Source organism: Entelurus aequoreus, linkage group LG21 (genome assembly GCF_033978785.1).
Source record: "Entelurus aequoreus isolate RoL-2023_Sb linkage group LG21, RoL_Eaeq_v1.1, whole genome shotgun sequence".
Lineage (NCBI taxonomy): Eukaryota > Metazoa > Chordata > Actinopteri > Syngnathiformes > Syngnathidae > Entelurus > Entelurus aequoreus.
In genome coordinates, this window is record NC_084751.1 from 33,435,122 (window position 1) to 33,457,545 (window position 22,424).

At 39.8% G+C, this 22,424-nt stretch overlaps 1 protein-coding gene across 2 annotated transcripts in view; it reads right to left on the bottom strand.

Annotated features, from left to right (window-relative positions):
- Positions 1 to 22,424, bottom strand: part of LOC133638681 (spindlin-Z-like) — a 57,470-nt gene that overhangs the window by 29,980 nt on the left and 5,066 nt on the right. For both annotated transcript variants that reach the window (XR_009823665.1, XM_062031526.1), the window contains exon 2: positions 2,037 to 2,127. Coding sequence is in view for 1 of the 2 variants with exons in the window: in XM_062031526.1 (XP_061887510.1) it covers positions 2,037 to 2,076 (40 nt within the window). In the remaining variant the exon portion in view is untranslated. The remainder of the gene's footprint in view (positions 1 to 2,036; positions 2,128 to 22,424) is intronic.

Here is a 22,424-nt window from a genome sequence, read left to right on the forward strand (position 1 = left end):
TAACAATAAAAGGAGGGATCCAATTGTCATCTCAACAGGCTGTTTTATTCACGACCTTAAAGCTACTCCAAGTGCTAACTGCTAGCCTCAGGCACATACGCAGAATGTCGTAACATGAAGATGCGCAGCAACCCGTACATACCGTATTTTCCGGACTATAAGGCGCACTTAAAATCCTTTTTTTCTTCTTCTCAAAACTCGACAGTGCGCCTTATAACCCGGTGCGCCTAATGTAAGGAATACGTTTGGTTGAGCTTACCCACCTCGAAGCAATTTTATTTGGTACATGGTGTAATGATATGTGTGACCAGAAGATGGCAGTCTAAGATAAGAGATACATGTAGACTGCACCGTTTGATTTGATTCAACGTACGAGTATTATTATGGTGTGTGTATAAGGTAAGACATTATCTGTCGTTTTGTTTCACAATATTATGCAAAAGCAACTTTTCTTACTTTCTGGTACCTGCTGATCTGTATTTGGGATCTGCATAAATCCTGAAAAATTGCGCGTGTCCACCTTTGTACTCCGTGACGACACCGTAGTCGATAAGCTTCTTTTTGTCAATGTTCTTGTTATGTGACATTCATCCTCCGCTGGTGCCTTTTCTAATATAAAGTAGTGTAAAGTTCTTACTTACATCTGCCAGTAAACTCGCCATGAAAGCGCTAAAACATACCGGTATAGTGAGTTTACATTATTCCCCCAAGGAACTTTAGTTATTAGAGTTCCGGCCGGACGGTTTGTTACGGGACACATTTACGGTGTTGTTGTTTCCGGATGAGGAGATCCTGCTCTGTTATTGATTTAAGTAAAGTCTGAATGCCATTAAAACAGTTCGGTCCATATTTTTACACTTCTTCCACTGCCGTCCTCGCAAGCTACACCGCTACAACAAAGTTGACGGAGAGAAGACGCCGCCGAAGGTGAGCCACGTAAATAAGACCGCCCACAAAACGGCGCATCCGGAAGCGAATGTCAGAAAGCGGCTTGAAGATGATCTGTAAAACATAATCCCTGTAACATTTCGACCAAAGAACCACCATTACATGTTATGTAGACCACAAGGAAGTGTTTTCAATTTAAAAAAAATAAAAAATAATATGACTCCTTTAATATATGAAAAAAGTTCAAAAATAGACCATTCATCGGCAGTGCGCCCTATGGTCCGGAACATACAGTATTAAAACATGGAGGGCACAAAACAGCTCAATATTAGAAGGAAAAGTTGCTAAATAAATAAAGTGACAAGGTCGGACAAGCAGAAATGCACAAAGTCGTGTTTGTTTACAGCGGAAGTCACTGCTTATTCTTCTTCAACTAACGTTTAAGGTATGTGATGCCAAAATAAAGTATTCCGATTTAAGGTGTGATGTATGAAAATCCACGTCAAAATCGGAAAAAAATGTTCAGGGTCCATGTACACAGTAGCATTCTAATCCGAATTATGATCAGGTTAAGTACATTTTGCCCATTTACACATGGCTATTGTTAAGTTCAGGACTGGGCAATTGAGTGCTTTGGGGATGAATGAGCAGTCCCCAACATTATTTTCCCAAAACAAATGTTCCTTCTTCTCACAATGACAGAATTTCAATCACATTTATGTCAATTTCCGCGATATTGTGATTTTAACAGCGGATTCTGTTTTATTGGCCAATTGTGTTATTCCATCCGTGGTTACAATAATGCAGAAATCATATGCCTTACTTTTTTTTTTTGTTTGTTAAGTTTAGTGATTATCCATTAGGCATACTTAGCGCAGTGTCAAATAAAAAGTAGCAACCATGGTGAAATCCCAAACTTCTAGTAGATGTGGTCATTTTTTCACCCATACAAGCTCATGAATTTGCATTCACGTTGCGTGGACCAATAATTCTCGTTTTTGATTATAATATTCTTATGATCTTGAGAAGCCAAAATTGAAATCAAGATGAACATTTTATTATTGTCCAGTCCTAATGAACAGGAACCCGAAAACAAGTATTAAAGTATATGGACACAATGTTAAGATTCTTCTTTGAATGGTTCGGACCTGTATCAGCAGCGTCTCTGTGTTCCGGAGTGTTCTTCATTCATCTGGAGGCAGGGAGGCAGCCAGGCTGCACAGATACAAATCTTCAAGGCTGAAACAACAGGGGCAAAAACAGAATATCATTCAAATGTTGATCTCGCAATATACAGATAGGGAAATAATTATTTGATCCAGTGCGGATTTTTTTTCCAGTTACCCTTTACAAATAAACCAAGCAACAGCCTTGAAATCTTTTCGATTTGGAGAGAATCCATCAATAGGATGTGACCAGAATCCTACAAAGAGGTGTGCAACCCTGGTGACCCACAACAAGAACATTCTTAGCTTGAGAACTAAGATTTCTCGTCCAAGTAAAAAGCCACTGTTTGCTTAGGGATCAGATACTTATTTCACTCTTGATTGTACTAGTTAATTAATAAATCTATATTTGTTAAAATATTTTTTTTATCCAACATTAGTTAGAAAATACATAATGTTGGATATAGATCACATTCAAACTTTATTTATTGAATCAAAAATATAAAAATTCAAGGATATAGTGAATTTGCCAACAGCCAAAATTATGAATAAAGCAAACTATAAACTGCTACTAAAGAACGTACAACAATTAATCTCAAAGTGGAGAAATACAATCTCAAAGATGAATGTAACTTAAAACTAGGGCTGGGCGATATATCGAATATACTCAATATATCGCGTGTTTGTCTCTGTGCGATATAGAAAATGACTATATCGTGATATTCGAATATACTTTCTCACGCAGTTGCTTTTAGCTGCGGGCATTACACTACAGGCTCTTCTCACTCTTTCTTGTCTCTCCTTCTCACAGACAAAACAAGCGCACCTTCTTACATACGTCACATACTCTCGCGCGTGCAACGTCATACGCTCTCACGGAGCAGACAGGTAGCGGCATGGGTAACGTTAGCTGTGATGCTAGCGGTGCGAGCGGTAATACAAGAGAAAGAAGGTGCGAATCTGGTAACAAATGAAGGAAGAATAATTAATTCCCAAGAAAAACAGCAGGGGGTCGGTCCATCGCCTGGCGGTGGTTTGGCTTCAAGCGGGAAGATGTTAAACAGACAACAGTAATATGTCAAGTATGCGGCAAAAGCTTTGCTACAAAAAGTAGCACCACTGCTAATTTGTAGCATCATTTGAAAAGTCACCAGCTAGAGAATGAAGAGTGCTTGAAACTCCGCATGTCAACATCTCGGCAGGTGCCACACCCACAAAATGCCGAAGCAACCATTTCCAGAGCAACACTGTATGAAAAAAATAGTCAACAACAGGAGATAACGTCCGCAGTAACCTACCACATAGTGAAGGACATACTGTACACTGTTTGATTTCCTATTATGCAGCTATTTTTTAGTATTGAAATATCTTGTATCATATCATGCAATATATATCAAATGTATATCATTTATCAATATATATCAATTCTCATACACAAAGTGCACTTTATTTGTTTTAAACTATTGTAGTGCCGTTCTGTACAAAAAGTGCACTTTAATTTAGTGTTGTTTTGATATGTCATCTTAGTGACATCATGCACAAAAGTGCACTCATAGCTTGTTTTAAAATGTCTCTGACAATCTTGCACTTTCTGTTTTGAAATGACATGAATGTTTGTGCCACTGCTTAATAACTGTTTAATAAATACGGTTTTGGTAAATTGACTTAGTTGTGATTTCCCTCTCTGCATGAAAGTTTAAAATGAGCTTATATTAATGCAGTATAAACAAGAATGTTTTAATGTAGACACATAGAATCATCATACTGCTGTGATTATATGCATCAAGTGTTCATTCAAGGCTAAGGCAAAATATCGAGATATACATCGTGTATCGTGACATGGCCTAATAATATTGAGATATTAATAAAAGGCCATATCGCCCAGCCCTACTTAAAACATTTGTATGCATGAACAACTCTTAAAACCTTTAGTTTATTAGTGTGTGGGATTAAATATATGTATTGGATTAAGTAAAGAAATCAAACCATGTACTAATATGATCCATTTTAAGAAACCGTTCAAACTCAGTGTTTACAAAAGCATCTGCTGCACGAGTGAGAGCGGAGATCCGCCACCATAAGCCCAAGGAGTCTGCAATTTCACATGATGCAGAAAAACTACAGAAGTGTGCAACACAACCTTTAGCACATCTATAGTTGTAAAGAAAACACAGCCCAGAGACACTTTTCTGTCGCTTGGCAACACTTTGAACACCATGGCATATTGTAGAAATTAAATAAACACAAAAACCCAGCAAAAATGTAAAAATAGAGCAAAAACACATAACATAATGAGAAAAAGCTGAAATGTTGATAAAGAATCTTTACATATGTTTTAGTCATTGTATAAGCCTATTTCATTACAAAAACATCATGATGTCACACTACCACGATATTTTGAGAATATTAAGGACATTGTTGTTTGTTTTATGTGTCATAATTTAGAAGAAAAATTATTTTTCCATATGTTAGCCGCACCGGACTGTAAGCCGCAGATATATATGTTGTGAAATGAAATATTTACACAGAAGGATTTTGTAAATGTTTATTCACATACCTAATTGTTTCCAAACGGTGCCTAAAACACGGCAGTAAAACGGATGATCAAACAAAACAAAAGTCATCGTCATGCGGGAGCTAGCTCTTCAATCAGCTAAACAGACTCAATAACAATAACTGCACGTTGCTGTTTTGGGGAATTTACTAGCGATGTCCGATAATGGCTTTTTTGCTGATATCCGATATTCCGATATTGTCCAACTCTTAATTACCGATTCCGATATCAACCGATACGATATATACAGTTGTGGAATTAACACATTATTATGCCTAATTTTGTTGTGATGCCCCGCTGGATGCATCAAAAAATGTAACAAGGTTTTCCAAAATAAATCAACTCAAGTTATGGAAAAAAATGCCAACATGGCACTGCCATATTTATTATTGAAGTCACTAAGTGCATTATTTTTTTTAACATGCCTCAAAACAGCAGCTTGGAATTTGGGACATGCTCTCCCTGAGAGAGCATGAGGAGGTTGAGGTGGGCGGGGTTGGGGGGGCCGGGTTTAGGTGGGGGGTTGGGGGGGTAGGGGGTAGCGGGGGTGTATATTGTAGCGTCCCGGAAGAGTTAGTGCTGCAAGGGGTTCTGGGTATTTGTTCTGTTGTGTTTATGTTGTGTTACGGTGCGGATGTTCTCCCAAAATGTGTTTGTCATTCTTGTTTGGTGTGGGTTCACAGTGTGGCGCATATTTGTAACAGTGTTAATGTTGTTTATACGGCCGCCCTCAGTGTGACCTGTATGGCTGTTGATCAAGTATGTTTGCATTCACTTGTGTGTGTGAAAAGCCGTAGATATTATGTGATTGGGCCGGCACGCAAAGGCAGTGCCTTTAAGGTTTATTGGCGCTCTGTACTTCTCCCTACGTCCGTGTACCACTCTGTACAGCGGCGTTTTAAAAAGTCATACATTTTACTTTTCGAAACCGAAACCGATCATTTCCGATATTACATTTTAAAGCATTTATCGGCCGATAATATCGGCAGTCCGATATTATCGGACATCTCTAGAATTTACTGAGGAATTTGTGAAACATGCCTTTGTAAGGAAATAATACTAACACAGACGCTTGTAAAAGTGTGAGCATATTAGCTAAAGCTAACGACACTAGCTTGATTACATTACCATAGCACGTACAAATATGCATGAAAGCACTACTATCAAACGTGGCAGTTTAGAACCGGTAAGTTTTAGTTATATTGTAAAACTTACAAACGTTGAAGAAATTGTCTGTAGACCTCCGAGACAAGATTGTCTCAAGGCACAAATCTGGGAAAGGGTACAGAAAAATATATGCTGCCTTGAAGGTCCCAATGAGCACAGTAGCCTCCATCATCCGTAAATGGAAGAAGTTTGGACCCAGCAGGACTCTTTTTAGAGGTAGCAGGGCTAGTGAACTCGATGGTTAATCTTTCAGCAGGACAATGACCCAAAGCACACAGCCAAGCTATCAAAGGAATGGCTTTAGGACAACTCTTTAAAAGTCTTTGAGTGGCCCAGGCAAAGCCCAGACTAGAATCTGATCGTAAATCTCTGGAACAGAGCTGAAAATAGCTGTGCACTGACGCTTCCCATCCAACCTGATAGAGCTTGAGGTGTTGCAAAGAAGAATGGGCGAAACTGCCCAAAGATAGGTGTGCTAAGCTTGTGGCATCGTATTCAAAAAGACCTGAGGCTGTAATTTGCTGCCAAAGATGCATCAACAAAGTATTGAGCAAAGGCTGTATAATATTTATGTACATGTGATTTATTTGTTTTTTTTTATTTAAAAACACCCTCAAAATGCTCTAAAAACGTTTTCACATTGTCATTATGGAGGTTTGTGTGTAAAATTTTGAAGACAAAAATTAAGTTATTTCATTTTGGGTTAAGGCTGTATCATAATTAAATGTGGAAAAAGTGAAGCGCTGTGAATACTTTCCGGATGCACTGTATATTTTGTTTTGATACACTTCTGAGTCTTTATACAGTAGACTTTGCATGCAGTTGCAATTCCAAAACTTTAGACGGCAGTAGTGTTTAGACTACGGTGTGTTGCTGTAGTCAAGAAGTAGTCTTTGCCATTATCGTATTTTTCGGACTATAAGTCGCAGTTTTTTTCATAGTTTGGCCGGGGGTGCGACTTATACTCAGGAGCAACTTATGTGTGAAATTATTAACACATTACCGTAAAATATCAAATCATATTATTTAGCTCATTCACGTAAGAGACGTATAAGATTTCATCGGATTTAGCGATTAGGAGTGACAGATTGTTTGGTAAACATATAGCATGTTCTATATGTTATAGTTATTTGAATGACTCTTACCATAATATAAATGATAAATGGGTTACACTTGTATAGCGCTTTTCTACCTTCAAGGTCCTCAAAGCGCTTTGACACTATTTCCACATTCACCCATTCACACACACATTCACACACTGATGGCGGGAGTTAATATGTTACGTTAACATACCAGGCACGTTCTCAGTTGGTTATTTATGCGTCATATAACGTACACTTATTCAGCCTGTTGTTCACTATTCTTTATTTATTTTAATTTGCCTTTCAAATGTATATTCTTGGTGTTGGGTTTTATAAAATAAATTTCCCCAAAAAATGCGACTTATATATGTTTTTTTTCCTTCTTTATTATGCATTTTCGGCCGGTGCGACTTATACTCCGGAGCGACTTATACTCCGAAAAATACGGCAATTGAATGTGCCAGTGTTGTCTTTTAGTGAGTCCTACAAATAGTTTTAGCAATACAGTAACGAAACCTTTCACCTTATAGGTGATATTGTATCTGAGAAGGTGAATCAGAACAAACATAAATAAAAAGTACAATTGTAAAATACTTGAATATAATTTTGTTTCTTCTTCCGATTAACTCAGTAGGTAAATTTAATTTCCTAGTCTGGCCAAATGATTCAGTCACATATTTTTTACCTGCAAGTCCGTATTGTGGGCAGAATTTGCTTAAAACACAACGTGAGCTGCAGTGGTGAGACACTGTTTCTTGCGAGGAGCATGCATGTTGTCATCCAAATTCTCTGCTCGTGCTGTATACAGTGTATACATTTTTTCTTCTTCTGTACGATGTGAGGGGGAATAGGGGGAGGCACATTAATTTATTTGACACACATTACAAAATTAATTACAAAAGCGTGCAGGGCAGCGAATATATTTTAACGTGTACTGTTGCATCCCTAGTCTACACCATACCGAAGCAGAATGAGTCAATAACGGTAGCCAAGGACGTTAATATAATATTGGTGGACATTTACCCATGAAAATATGGAGAAGCTGCTGATGGTGTGTTTCATGGAGACACAGCTGGAAGGAAATACCGTATAAGTTCAGGTTAAAAAATTGTGGTTTTAATGATGTTTACAGTGATTTCGCACTAAATAAATAAATGCTTGAACAATCTCTTTCCCATTAATTCATTTTAGTACAAAAAATGCAGCGGAGAGTTGTGAGCCTGGTGATTCTTTCCGTTGAAGACATCTAGCTATTTGGAACTGTGATAACACGTCATCTGCTGATTGAATTGAGCGTTGCTCTAGTCCATTGGTGAATTCGGAAGACGATGGAAGCCTTTTAAAGAGCCCAGACCCTGCTCGTCGTGATGGATGGGTTGGGCAGAGATGTGAGCACTCAGACTTTGCCGATTTCTGAATTGAAGCGCAAATTGGATAACATCTCGGAGAAGCTTTCTGCTCTGCAAGGTGACATTATGATCAATTTGAGAGCCAGAACAGACAACTAGAGCAAACAAACCATTGGAAAGTGCTTGCTCGCCCTATCTGAAAACATTCTTTTTTACAATTTGGCTCCCTCTGCACTGGCCTTGGCAAGGCCATGCTATGAACACCTCAGTGAGACCATTGCAACAAAAGACGCTCGGAAATCCCTTCCCCCTTCTTTAGAGACACCTGGGATCTCGACTCTGTTCCGCGCCGCGGAGCAATTTTCAGGCTTATGGACAAAACACGCACCCATGCACTATTACAACACAGATATGCACACACATCCCCACACCCAAGCCCACATCTTTGCCGTGTCGTAAATATGTGCTCATATGTGCTTATTGTTGCTCGAGGTTTTTTTCTAGTCTCATATTGAGACACCCCCTGCTACCATAGGAGATTAGTTTGGGAGTTGCATTTTTTCTCTCATTCCCCTCCCTTTGTTTACCTTTCCTTCCTACCTTTTTATGGGGCACTGCTAGGTAGCGACCCATCAGTCTTTCTGTTCCATCAGTCCTGTGACTGTATTTTGTGTGTCTGTTCATGGACAGGTTGTACAGAAAACTAATATTGTTAGACTTTTAAGTGAAATTACAACCAAGCCCTATTCTAAGAAAAGCTGTTTATTTACCATAATGTAGGTGATTATTATTAGCTTAGGGTAGCAGCTCCCCACTAAGTATGGAGAAACAATTAGCTGCTAGCTTGTCAGCCGGGGGACTAAAAATAAATACTGTGTCAACCAGAGGGGATCGGTGTTTGTGATCTTCATTAAAAGGCATTAATTGTCAATGGCAATCACATACCGCATTTTCCGGAACATAGGGCGCACCGGATTATAAAGCGCACTGCGGATGAATGGTCTATGTTTGATCTTTTTCACATTTAAGGCGCACGGGATTATAGGGCGCATTAAAGGAGTCATATTATTTATTTATTTTTCTAAATGTAAAACACTTCCTTGTGGTCTACATAACATGTAATGGTGGTTCTTTGATCAAAATGTTGCATAGATTATGTTTCTTCTTCAGGCCGCTTTCTGACAGTCGCTTCCGGATGCGCCGTTTTGTGGGCAGTCTTATTTACGTGGCTCACCTTCGGCAGCGTCTTCTCCCCGTCATCTTTGTTGTAGCGGTGTAGCGTGCAAGGACGGGAGTGGAAGAAGTGTCAAAAGATGGAGCTAACTGTTTTAATGACATTCAGACTTTACTTAAATCAATAACGGAGCAGCATCTCCTCATCCGGATACAACGCCGGAAATGTGTCCCATGAAAAACCGTCTGACCGGAACTCTAATAACTAAAGTTCCTTGGGTGGATAATGTAAACTCACTACACCGGTATGTTTTTGCGCTTTCATGGCAAGTTTACTGACAGATATGCTGTAAGTAAGAACTTTACACTACTTTATATTAGAAATGGCAACAGCGGAGGATGAATGTCCCATAACAAGAAGATAGAAAAAAAGAAGAAGCTTATCGACTACAAAGGCGGACGCGCACAATTTTTCAGGATTTATGCAGATCCCAAATACAGATTAGCAGGTACCAGAAGGTAAGAAAAGTTGCTTTTTCATAATATTGCGAAACAAAACGCCACATAACCTTATACAAACACCATAATAATACTCGTATGTTGAAGCACATCAAATGGTGCAGCCTGCACTTATCTCATATGTTTGACCGCCATCTACTGGTCACACTTATCCTTACACCATACACCAAATAAAATTGCTTCGAGGTGGGTAAGCTCAACCAAACATTAGGCACACCAAAAGATCATCAGGACTCCTCTTCCTCCTATCCAGGAGATCGCAAAAAGCCGCTGCCTGACCAGGGCTCAGAAAATCTGCAAAGACTCCTCCCACCCCCACCAAGGACTGTTTTCACTGCTGGACTCTAGAAAGAGGTTCCGCAGCCTCCAAAGCTCTGTAACAGCTTCTTCCCTCGGGCCGTAAGACTCTTGAACGCATCATAATTATAAATAAATGATAAATGGGTTATACTTGTATAGTGCTTTTCTACCTTCAAGGTACTCAAAACGCTTTGACAGTATTTCCACATTTACCCATTCACACACACATTCACACACTGATGGCGGGAGCTGCCATGCAAGGCACTAACCAGCAGCCATCAGAGGCAAAGGGTGAAGTGTCTTGCCCAAGGACACAACGGACGTGACTAGGAAGGTAGAAGGTGGGGATTGAACCCCAGTAACCAGCAACACTCTGATTGCTGGCACAGCCACTCTATCAACTTCGCCATCCCCTCAATTCCCCCCAAAATGGATTAACTCGCTGGAATAAAAAGACAATATAACATACATCCATAAACGTGGATGCATATGGAAAAGTGCAATGTATTTATCTGTACAGTAATCTATTTATTTATGTATGCACCTTATTGCTTTTTTTTAAATCCTACACTACCATGAGCTAACGCAACGAAATGTTGTTCTTATCTGTACTGTAAAGTTCAAATTTGAATGACAATAAAAAGGAAGTCTAAGTCTGTAAGGCGCACTGTCGAGTCTTGAGGGGGAAAAAAGGATTTTAAGTGCGCCTAATAGTCCGGAAAATACAGTACTTTTTCATGAAAATCGGCCGATATGGATGGGTGGCTGATTGATCGGCACATCTCTAGTTGCATGGTCATAAAGTCGTTTAATTTAACCACTTGAATGAGCCTCTTGAAGAGGGCAAGTTAGAGTGTAAATCTTTGCCAACAAAAGTTGTGATGGCCTCTATTACTGTATCTTCAAGGCCCGTGGTAATGATAAGAGTCCCTCACTTTCTTTTGTTTTGCCCCGGAAGTCTTGCTGTCGGAGGCTAACGTTAGCATATTGTGATACTGCTGCTTCAAGCACAAGACTACCAGGTGGTATAAATATTTCCTGTGAATTAATATAGCAACATTTTAAAGATATCAATCTATATTTCATTAACGCAATTATTTTTTTGACAGCCATTACAACAACATATGTTGCATGGTGGAAACTACTCGCAACGTTTGGCTGCATCTGGTGGTGATTTCCCTCCTGTTTCCCCTGGCAACGCTGGATTACTCATCTCTTGTCGCGGGGCAGAGTTGTGCTGGACAGAAACTGCTCAATGTCATTCTGCACAGCTCTGAAACTAGAGAGGGGGAGCCCATTCCGACACTGCCTGCGAACCTCAACAATAACAGGCACACACAAATACACTGAAAGAAAAAGAAAATAATCTATAGACTGAATTCCTTTAGGTTGAGAAATGTCAACAAAACAAGTACCGGTAAACTGGGCTTTCATGCTTGTTGATTAATGCAATAAATTCCACGTTATTTCTCTTATATCTGTCATTTTCATGATATAGTATCCTCTCTTAGACACTTATTAATCTAATTGTTAATTTACTGTTAAAAACTGCTTACTTTCTGATGTAACGCAGCTAAACTTCCTAAAGTTTACTAAGCACGATTAGGATGCTGTTTTGTCTGCTTCTGCTTGCTCTCACTCGGTGTGTAACACGTATAGCCTTGTCCTCCAGTGATAATGGTATTGGTTAGAGCGGCTCCACATTATGCTAGCTGCCTCTGTCATCCAGTGGACCAAAAAAAGTTATCAGCCAGAGGCGATCGGTTTTTGGGATCGGCACTAGAAGGCATTAATCTGTATTGCCCGATCATATACTTTTTCACGGAAATCAGCAGACTCTGATCAGTGGCCAATCATTCCGCGCTAAATATGTTGTGGCCCGCCACAAATACATTTGGAGGCTACGGATGGTTGATATGGTTTAAAATTTATATCGCAATGTATACCGCAGCCTCCTGCTATAACGATATACAAAACCCAAAACCAGTGAAGATGGCACCTTGTGTAAATCGTAAATAAAAACAGAATACAATGATTTGCAAATCATTTTCAACCTATATTCAATTAAATAGACTGCAAATACAAGATACTTAACGTTCGACTGGAAAACTTAATTTTTTGCAAATATTAGCTCATTTGGAATTTGATGCCTGCAACATGTTTCAAAAAAGCTGGCACAAGTGGCAAAAACGACTAAGAAAGTTGAGGAATGCTCATCAAACACTTATTTGGAACATCCCAAAGGTGAACAGGCTAATTGGGTTCCATGATTGGGTATAAAAGCAGTTTCCATGAAATTCTCAGTCATTTACAAACAAGGATGGGGTGAGGGTTCACTTTGTGAACAAATGCATGAGCAAATTGTCCAACAGTTTAAGAACAACATTTCTCAACCAGCTATTGCAAGGAATTTCGGGATTTCACCATCTACTGTCTGTAATATCATCAAAAGGTTCAGAGAATCTTGAGAAATCACTGCACGTAAGCGATGATATCACAGACCTTTGATCCCTCAGGCGGTACTGCATCAAAAAGCGACATCTGTGTGTAAAGGATATCACCACATGGGCTCAGGAACACTTCCGAAAACCACTGTCAGTAACTACAGTTCGTTGCTACATCTGTAAGTGAAAGTTAAAACTCTACTACGCAAGCCAAAGCCATTTATCAACAACTCCCAGAAACGCCGCCGGCTTTGCTGGGCCTGAACTCATCTAATATTGACTGATGCAAAGTGTAAAAGTGTTCTGACGAGTCCACATTTCAAATTGTTTTTGGAAACTGTGGACATCGTGTCCTCCGGAACAAAGAGGAAAAGAACCATCCAGATTGTTATAGGTGCAGAGTTCAAAAGCCAGCATCTGTGATGGTATGGGGGTGTATTAGTGCCCAAGGCATGGGCAACTTACACATCTGTGAAGGCACCATTAATGCTGAAATATACATACAGGTTTTGGAGCAACATATTTTGCCATCCAAGCAACGTTATCATGGACGCCCCTGCTTATTTCAGCAAGAAAATGCCAAGCCACGTGTTACAACAACGTGGCTTCATAGTAAAAGAGTGCAGGTCTAGACTGGCCTGCCTGTAGTCCAGATCTGTCTCCCGTTTAAAATGTGTGGCGCAATATAAAGCCTAAAATAGCACAACGGAGACCCCGCACTGTTGAACAACTTAAGCTGTACATCAAGCAAGAATGGGAAAGAATTCCACCAGAAAAGCTTCAAAAATTGGTCTCCTCAGTTCCCAAACATTTATTGAGTGTTGTTAAAATGAAAGGCCATGTAACACAGAGGTAAAAATGCCCCTGTGCCAACTCTTTAGCAATGAGTTGCCGCTATTAAATTTTAAGTTAATGATTATTTGCAAAAAAAAAAAAAAGTTTCCCAGTTCGAACGATAAATATATTGTCTTTGCAGTCTATCCAATTGAATATAAGTTGAAAAGGATTTGCAAATCATTGTATTCTGTTTTTATTTACAAATTAACAACGTGCCAACTTCACTGGTTTTAGGTTTTGTATATCACAATATATTAGTCAGTATATAAATGATAAAAGAAGCACTTAAAAAAACAGTTAAAAGCTCCTAATTTAGCTGGTAAAATAAACAATAATATTTGGCATAATTTCCAGTTGTATTAGTTTATCAAAACTATTATTAATCTACTTGCCTTTTACTGCCTTTTTCCTGCCCAGGTGCTCCCAATCAGTGTCTGTGTCTACCCAGGTGATTCTCATCACAGCTCATTACCTGCCCTATGTACTGGATGTCCCCCAGTCCTTCATTCTTGTTGCCATTCATGTCCCATCCTAGCGCTCCTTGTATGTGCGCTTGTCTACCCATTATTGAACCCTGCCTATAGGGATGGGAATAGAGAACCGGTTCTTGTCTAAAACCGGTTTCCAGTGAATCAATTCCTTGGAAACGCTTCCCATTTTTTCCAACGATTCCCTGAACAACTGCTGCAGGCGGGAATTATGTCATCATGCAACTTGCGTAGTGACATCACACAGCGACAAGGCGCACAGGCGGAAGAAACGCTCCAAAGTTTGGCTACATTTTACAAGAGAAGATTGCAACAGCGCTACTTGTAATAATTGCAAGGTTGTTCTTTCATCAAGAGGAGGGCATACGAGCAATATGTCGAAACATTTGAAGATACAGCATGCAATAACTATAAACGAATGTTGCATTTTTGAACCGTGCCGATCTCATCCTAGCAGCAGTCATCTGGCATAAATACAACAGATACTAACTACTAGAGATGCGCGGATAGGCAATTATTTCATCCGCAACCGCATCACAAAAGTCGTCATCCACCCGCCATCCACCCGAACTAACATTTTATCAAAACCACAACCACCCGCCACCCACCCGTTGTTATATATCTAATATAGAGATGCAAGGCATTCCTGTTAAAAAAAGGAGACTGATCCAATGCAGCAGAGACATTCAATGCGGGCCAAAAAATACATAGTTAAATGTTGTTACCCACATACGAAAAACGAGCAGCACTCTTTGAAACAGGCAATTATTCATCAGGCACTGCTGCAGCTGTCACGCCAAATTTCTTCCCCCTACAAAAACCTCCCCCCCCCCCATTTACTTCCGTGGTCATTGACAGCGATCGATAGCACTTCGGCTTTTACTGCCCGTCGCTGGAAGGATACTTCGTCTTTGACAGCTGCTGGAATTTAAAGAAATCGATTTTTTTTTTTTTGTACAGGCACGAAACAGGACAGTCGCGTGCGAGTTAAGGACCCCCGGCAACTTTGTGACTTTATTGGACGCAGCCCCGGAAGTAAATGGGGTGGAAGGCTTTTTGTAGGGGGGTGTCACGCCAAATTTCTTCCCCCTACAAAAACCTCCCCCATTTACTTCCGTGATCATGTTTCCTCTTACGTCATTGACAGCGATCGATAGCACTTCGGCTTTGACTGCCCGTCGCTGGAAGGATACTTCGTCTTTGACAGCTGCTGGAATCTGAAGAAATCGATTATTGTTTTTTTGTACAGGCGCGAAACAGGGCAGTCGCATGCCGGTTAAGGACCCCCGGCAACTTTGTGATTTTATTGGACGCAGCCCCGGAAGTAATTGGGGGGGGTTGTAGGGGGGGAATAAATTTGGCGTGACAGCTGCAGCAGTGCCTGATTAATAATTGCCTGTTTCAAAGAGTGCTGCTCGTTTTTCGTATGTGGGTAACAACATTTAACTATGTATATTTTTTTCTGAATTGGTTCAACCGCCACCCGCCCGAATCTATTTAAAATCTTTTTTTTTCGTCATGCATCCGCCCGACCAGTAGGGTTGGGTATCGTTTGAATTCGAACGATTCCGATTCCGATTCCGGTTCTTTGTTTCGATTCCGGTTCCTGACGATTCTCGATTCCGATTCTTTTAAGAGGCGGGGTCAAAAAAAAGTTTAGGATATTTTAAATGAGCTAGCTAACCTACAGTCTTTCTGAATGAAATAGTCTGACATTCTCCATCAATTTTAATTCTATTAACTTTTTATGAACTTTACTATAAATTCCTCACAGGGCGGTTTTCAACTTTGAACTCGAATATAAATATTATAAATTATGAATACATTTTCCCAGGGGTACACTTTCCTCAAGAGAGCTTTATTTTTGAAAACCTCATGAAAACACATTTACACACACCAGTGTATGATGCTGCAGGAAACCTTATGAAAACACATTTACACACACAAGTGTATGATGCTGTAGGTACTTAAAAATGTTACTGTGCTCCCACTGATGGGCTAACCTGGTGCAGAAAAGCAAATAAACAATAAGAAACAACTTGCAAAACCCAGTCCAGATTAGCAGCAGGTACAGTATAAAATCAGAGACAGTTCTTGTTTAGGAAAATGACCATATCCGCCTTCTCAGGCAGGATGCGTGAGCGTTCTGGACAGATAGTGTCTCCTGCTGTGGAAAATACACGTTCGCTGGGTGTGGAAGAAGCTTGAACGCATAAATAGGAGAAAGCGTGATCTGACAGCAAAGGATAAGTCTTTTGTTGGGTCCACCACCATGCAGCAGGGTCGTCAGACATAAGTATCGGTGGAACGTCCTGGTACATCTGCAGCTCTCTCTCCACTCGTTTCTTGATGGACATGGAGCTCTGTTATTTCGCGGTTATTTCATTTTTTTTTTGTGAAGTAAATCCACACTTTCGACCGCCGACGCCCGCTATCCATGCTTGAGCTTGACTGACTCGCTCGGCTATGCTAACACTTCCGGCGGTGGGCGCTTCTTCGTTGGTGCTCAGCGGCTTCTTCTTCCGTTCGGCGGACATTTTTTTTTTTTTTTTTCCTCTGGTCGGCGGACTGGGTATCGAAAATAGGAATCGAAATTTAAACTTTTGAACGATACCGGGAGAATCGTAAAAGTTAGTCCCGGTTCCAATCGATACTCGATACTCGATACCCAACCCTACCGACCAGCGGATTATCCGCGGAGTCCGCGGTTGTTTCCGCAAATCGCGCATCTCTACTAACTACCACCGCCTATAATGTTAGTGCTGTTACTTAAATTAAAATGAATGCCTTCTCATTTCGATGAAAGTGATGAGAGACAGATTCTGACTGGCTTCGAGGCAGGGAAGAGTACACAAATATCAGCGAGCTGTGACTAAACTTGTGTTTTGAAGCACTTGAAAAAGATTAATAATGTTCCCAGGGCTCTGTGTAAGTGCAGGTTGGTTTTAATGATGATGTACACGCCATTGTACATTTAGTATATAAAAATAAACATAACAGAGGTGTAATGCCACCAAGTCAGCTTTTGCTGCTTTTCCAGGCTTCTGATTGGACAAAATGTGCAAGCCAGCTGGTGTATGCGTTTGTGTGTAGATATAGACCGTTTTGAATCTAAACTTGTGTAGACACAGATCGTTTTAATCCCGGATATGCGTTTTTGAAACTATCCTTGTTAAGTTAAAGTTAAAGTACCAATGATTGTCACACACACACTAGGTGCGTGTGGACATGGCCTAACACCACCCACAAAACAGCATATCCTGAAGAGACTGTCATAAAGCGTTTTGAAGATTGTCTGTAAAACATAATCTATGGAAAATGTTGACCAAAGAACCACCATTACATGTAGAGATGTCCGATAATTGCTTTAAAATGTAATATCGGAAATGATCGGTATCGGTTTCAAAAAGTAAAATGTATTACTTTTTTAAAACGCCGCTGTACGGAGTGGTACACGGACGTAGGGAGAAGTACAGAGCGCCGATAAACCTTAAAAGGCACTGCCTTTGCGTGCCGGCCCAATCACATAATATCTACGGCTTTTCACTCACCCAGGTGAATGGAAGGCATACTTGGTCAACAGCCATGCAGGTAACACTGAGGGTAGCCGTATAAACCACTTTAACACTGTTACAAATGTGCGCCACACTGTGAAACTACACCAAACAAGAATGACAAACACATTTCGGGAGAACATCCACACTGTAACACAACATAAACACAACATAACAAATACCCAGAACCCCTTGCAGCACTAACTCTTCAGGGACGTTACAATACACCCCCCCCCCTGCTACCCCCTACCTAGCGATGTAGACGACGTCCAGGAAACCCACAATGCGTCTACTTGGCCACATTTGGACAAATGTGGCCAAATGTGGATAAAACATTCATTTGAGTTGTTGACAATGTAAGCCCAAATCATAAGTGTTCTCGAGTTGCCAAGCCGGGCATATTTCGCACGAGAAATGCTGCCAAAAATGTATGCTGAAGTGAGAAAGATCATAGCCGCACAATTAAGTAAAGTCACTTACCAGAACCGTACGTGTGTGACAGTCCATTACATTGTCGACTGGTAATTAAAGTGCACTTTTTTTTTTTTTAATCTGAGTTTGATACATTTTGTATTATTTGCACAGCTGTGTTATCTATTTTACGTAGAAATACTATTTTTCTATTTTATTTATGTTATGTAATTCTGTGCTACTTAAACAGTTTATTTTCTGTGCTGTTAATACCCATCTTGACTAACTGGGTTAATAAAAGTGTCACTGACTGTTTACAGTACAGTTGTCATTCACTTCAATTTCAGTGAATCTCGCTCAAAAATGAATACACATATGTATACTTTCACTGGAAAATATATTGAGATATATATCGAATATCGAGTTTAAGAAAAAATATATTTTTGTCCGTATCGCCCAGCCTTAGTTTCAACTGGTACCCAAATGTGGCAATCGACTCAGGCTGAATGACTAATTGCATTTGCAATTTGTTTGCAATGGGATAAAATGCAGGGATAAAGGCTGCTGTTTGACTGGTCATGTGACAAGTGAGCTCGGAGCAGAGCAGGGAGAGAATGAATGGGTTAAATGGTAAATGGGTTATACTTGCTTTTCTACCTTCAAGGTACTCAAAGTGCTTTGACACTATTTCCACATTCACCCATTCACACACTGATGGCAGGAGCTGCCATGCAAGGCCCTAACCACGACTCATCAGGAGCAAGGGTGAAGTGTCTTTCTCAAGGACACAACGGACGTAACTAGGTTGGTAGAAGGTGGGGATTGAACCAGGAACCCTCAGGTTGCTGGCACGGCCACTATCCCAACCGCGCCACGGCGTCCCCAAGACAGCGCTGCAATGTTTGGAGTGTTTAAATACCGGACTTTATCAATCAAACTATGAAGAGAATAAATATATATTATGTCAATGTGTTACGGTTGCAATCGAAGAGGCATTGAAGACGAGCATAAAAAGCTGCGACGGCCTGCTCTCACTCTCTACGCTGAGGATGACACAGTGCTCCGAGGACAGCTAGCCAGCATACAGCATCGATCACAAGCTCGTTTGGCAAATCCACCAGCAGGTGTGTTAATGTAAGCGAAGGTCGTATAAAGATGATCTCTGTGAAAGCTTAACATGAAGGAAGGAAGACAGCCATGATTTCGCTTTAATAACATCCAAGTATGTCTCATCGTCACATATTATAGCAGACCTGGGCAAATTAAGGCCCGAGGGCCGCATGCGGCCCGTTAAGCTTTTCAATCTAGCCCACTACACATTCCCAAATATTTTTTTTTACATCTTGAAGATCGAAACTGTAGCTGCCATTATGATGTGCAGTGATATTTTCAAATGACTGTAAGTCTTGAACTATGCAAAGTATTTCAATGGTTGGATTCTGCACTTTTGCATGATATCCGAGTTACTATGGTAATCCACGTCACAGCAGCTCAGACGAGGCACCAAGCAGTGTGGGTAGGGAGCGTTTCCACAGAGTGTTTCCAGAGCAGCCAGCCTGAAATGCGGGTGTCAGGGACAAACACGGAAGGAGATTCTAGTTCTAAAGCTTAGTGTAATATCTGATGTATCAGATTGTAGGTGTTTTGTTTTTTCTAACCCTTCGCGTTCATATTTCGCTGTGTTTGTAGCATTTATGTTGCGTTTTGCTTGATTGTAAAATATGTCGATTGAGAGGGGGTGTGACGTTCATATGTTGTCAATATTCAGTGTTTTATCGTTCATAGTTATTTTTGTAAATCCCACATTTTTTATTTTCATGTACATTCTCATTCAGTACAAAAATGTTTTAATTCCATTCCATTTTTTCAGGCGGTTTGTCATAACGTTTTTAGCATTCAATCAGACATTATTGTGAGGTTTTGTATTAGTGTTCCTAAAAATCAGATATACCGGCACGCAGACACATTTGTCTCTAAATTTGGCCCCCCAAGTCAAAATAATTGCCCAGGCCTGCATTGTAGCAAGTGTTGCGCAATATTGACACGATACAATAAAAAGTATCAACATTTGGCCGACAATAGAGCTTTTAATACTATTGTCGTATTGTGATAATGCATGTTGATAACACATTGTAGTTTTACATCGGGATCAATGCAATGAAGCGTTCTCGCTGGCGGCTAATGCCCCTCCACAGTGCAAACGTGTTTCTAATCACTAATCTTTGCCTCCGTTACTTGCAAGTACCTGTATCATTGGAAAGGTAGAAGACAAGCTACACTACACACTGTAGGACCCAGGGGTCAAACTCTGGCCCGTCACATCATTTAATGTGGCCCGCGAAAGCTTTATAATAATATGAGTCAATAAAGTACTTATCTTTTCTTGATTAATGTTTTCTTTCCGTTATGACATTAAAAAAATACATGTATTGCATTCAATTGCATATCTTTTCAACTTTAATATTATCTAATAATGCAACAAATATAATACTATTATACATTTCAAACTTTTTCAAATCAAAACAGAGTTTACGATAAAAAAAACAAAACCTGACCACTCAGTTGCCAGATTTGATAAAAAAAACAATAGTACCATTTTTTTCCATTTACAGTGATATGGCTGTAAAAACATTAAAACTGACTTAGCCTCCAGTTATTTTAAATAAAAATATTTTTTTAGTGTATGTAAAAAATATATAATATTCAAATGCGTAGGCAGTTGTCTAATAATACCATGAGGTGAATCCCTATACATTAATATTCATTAATTATTCACGGTTACAAGCAGCCCCCTGAGGGCAGTTATAACTGCAATATGGCCCTCAGTGAAAACGAGTTCGACACCCCTGCGGCGTAGGAGGATACAAAAAAGTATTTAAAAACTGCTCTGCTAAAGCGCTTGCATGTAAACAAGGGTGGACGGGTGGATCGATACAAAGATTGATAGTAATGATAGCAATTAAAGTATTGGTTAATGGTCGATACTACTGTGATACTATGTTTCTTATTACCATAAAAGAGTTATTTTGGTTGTTTTTGTTTATCGTTTACAAACTTTGGAAATAAGAGCCAAAAGTAGTTTTTGCTTTTGTTGAAGTATTTTCCACTGTTAACTTTATTATGCATTTTGTATGTAAAAAGGAATAATTTCAATGTAAATTTTTATTTTTACTGTGTTTTTGTCTGAGTATAATTGTGATTAAAAAAAATGTAATCATTCAATGATATTAAAATGTAAAAGTATCAATATGAGCACTGGTAAGACCAATACTGCCCTTGTTCTTATTGCATTTTAACTGAAGTGTAGAAAGAAACATGTTGCAACTGAAAGTAGACAGATAACAGTAAATTAACAAGCAGAATGATTAGTATTATATAATACATATATAAAATTATTATAACTAGAGATGTCCGATAGTGGCTTTTTTGCCGATATCCGATATTCCGATATTGTCCAACTCTTAATTACCGATTCCGATATCAACCAATACCGATATTTACAGTCGTGGAATTAACACATTAGTATGCCTAATTTTATTGTGATGCCCCGCTGGATACATTAAACAATGTAACAAGGTTTTCCAAAATAAATCAACTCAAGTTATGGAAAAAAATGCCAACGTGGCACTGCCATATTTATTATTGAAGTCACAAAGTGCATTATTTTTTTTAACATGCCTCCAAACAGCAGCTTGGAATTTGGGACATGCTCTCCCTGAGAGAGCATGAGGAGGTTGAGGTGGGCGGGGTTGAGGTGCTGCAAGGGGTTCTGGGTATTTGTTCTGTTGTGTTTATGTTGTGTTACGGTGCGGATGTTCTCCCGAAATGTGTTTGTCATTCTTGTTTGGTGTGGGTTCACAGTGTGGCGCATATTTGTAACAGTGTTAAAGTTGTTTATACGGCCACCCTCAGTGTGACCTGTATGGCTGTTGACCAAGTATGCTTTGCATTCACTTATGTGTGTGAAAAGCCGTAGATATTATGTAATTGGGCCAGCACGCAAAGGCAGTGCCTTTAAGGTTTATTGGCGCTCTGTACTTCTCCCTACGTCCGTGTACCACTCCGTACAGCGGCATTTTAAAAAGTCATACATTTAACATTTTGAAACCAATACAGATAATTTCCGATATTACATTTTAAAGCATTTACCGGCCGATAATATCAACAGTCCGATATTATCGGACATCTCTAATTATAACAATTATCATAATATAAGAATGTATGCTCAGGCAGACACAATTACAGGGCTCGAACTTAACCACGGCAACTGCGGCAAAAGCCGCGACCGCCATCTCATTTGCCGTAATGCCCTAAAAAATTGACCAACATTTGCGGCAACAACATGCCGTGACCGCCCTTGACCTACTTTTTTAATTTCCCAAACCCCGTCATTTATTAATGCGCATTTTAGGCAACACGAAGGCACCAGCGTCGTTTGGCTTGATAATCACGGCGGCCTGACAACTCGGATATTGCTGCGGACGGTGTGGCG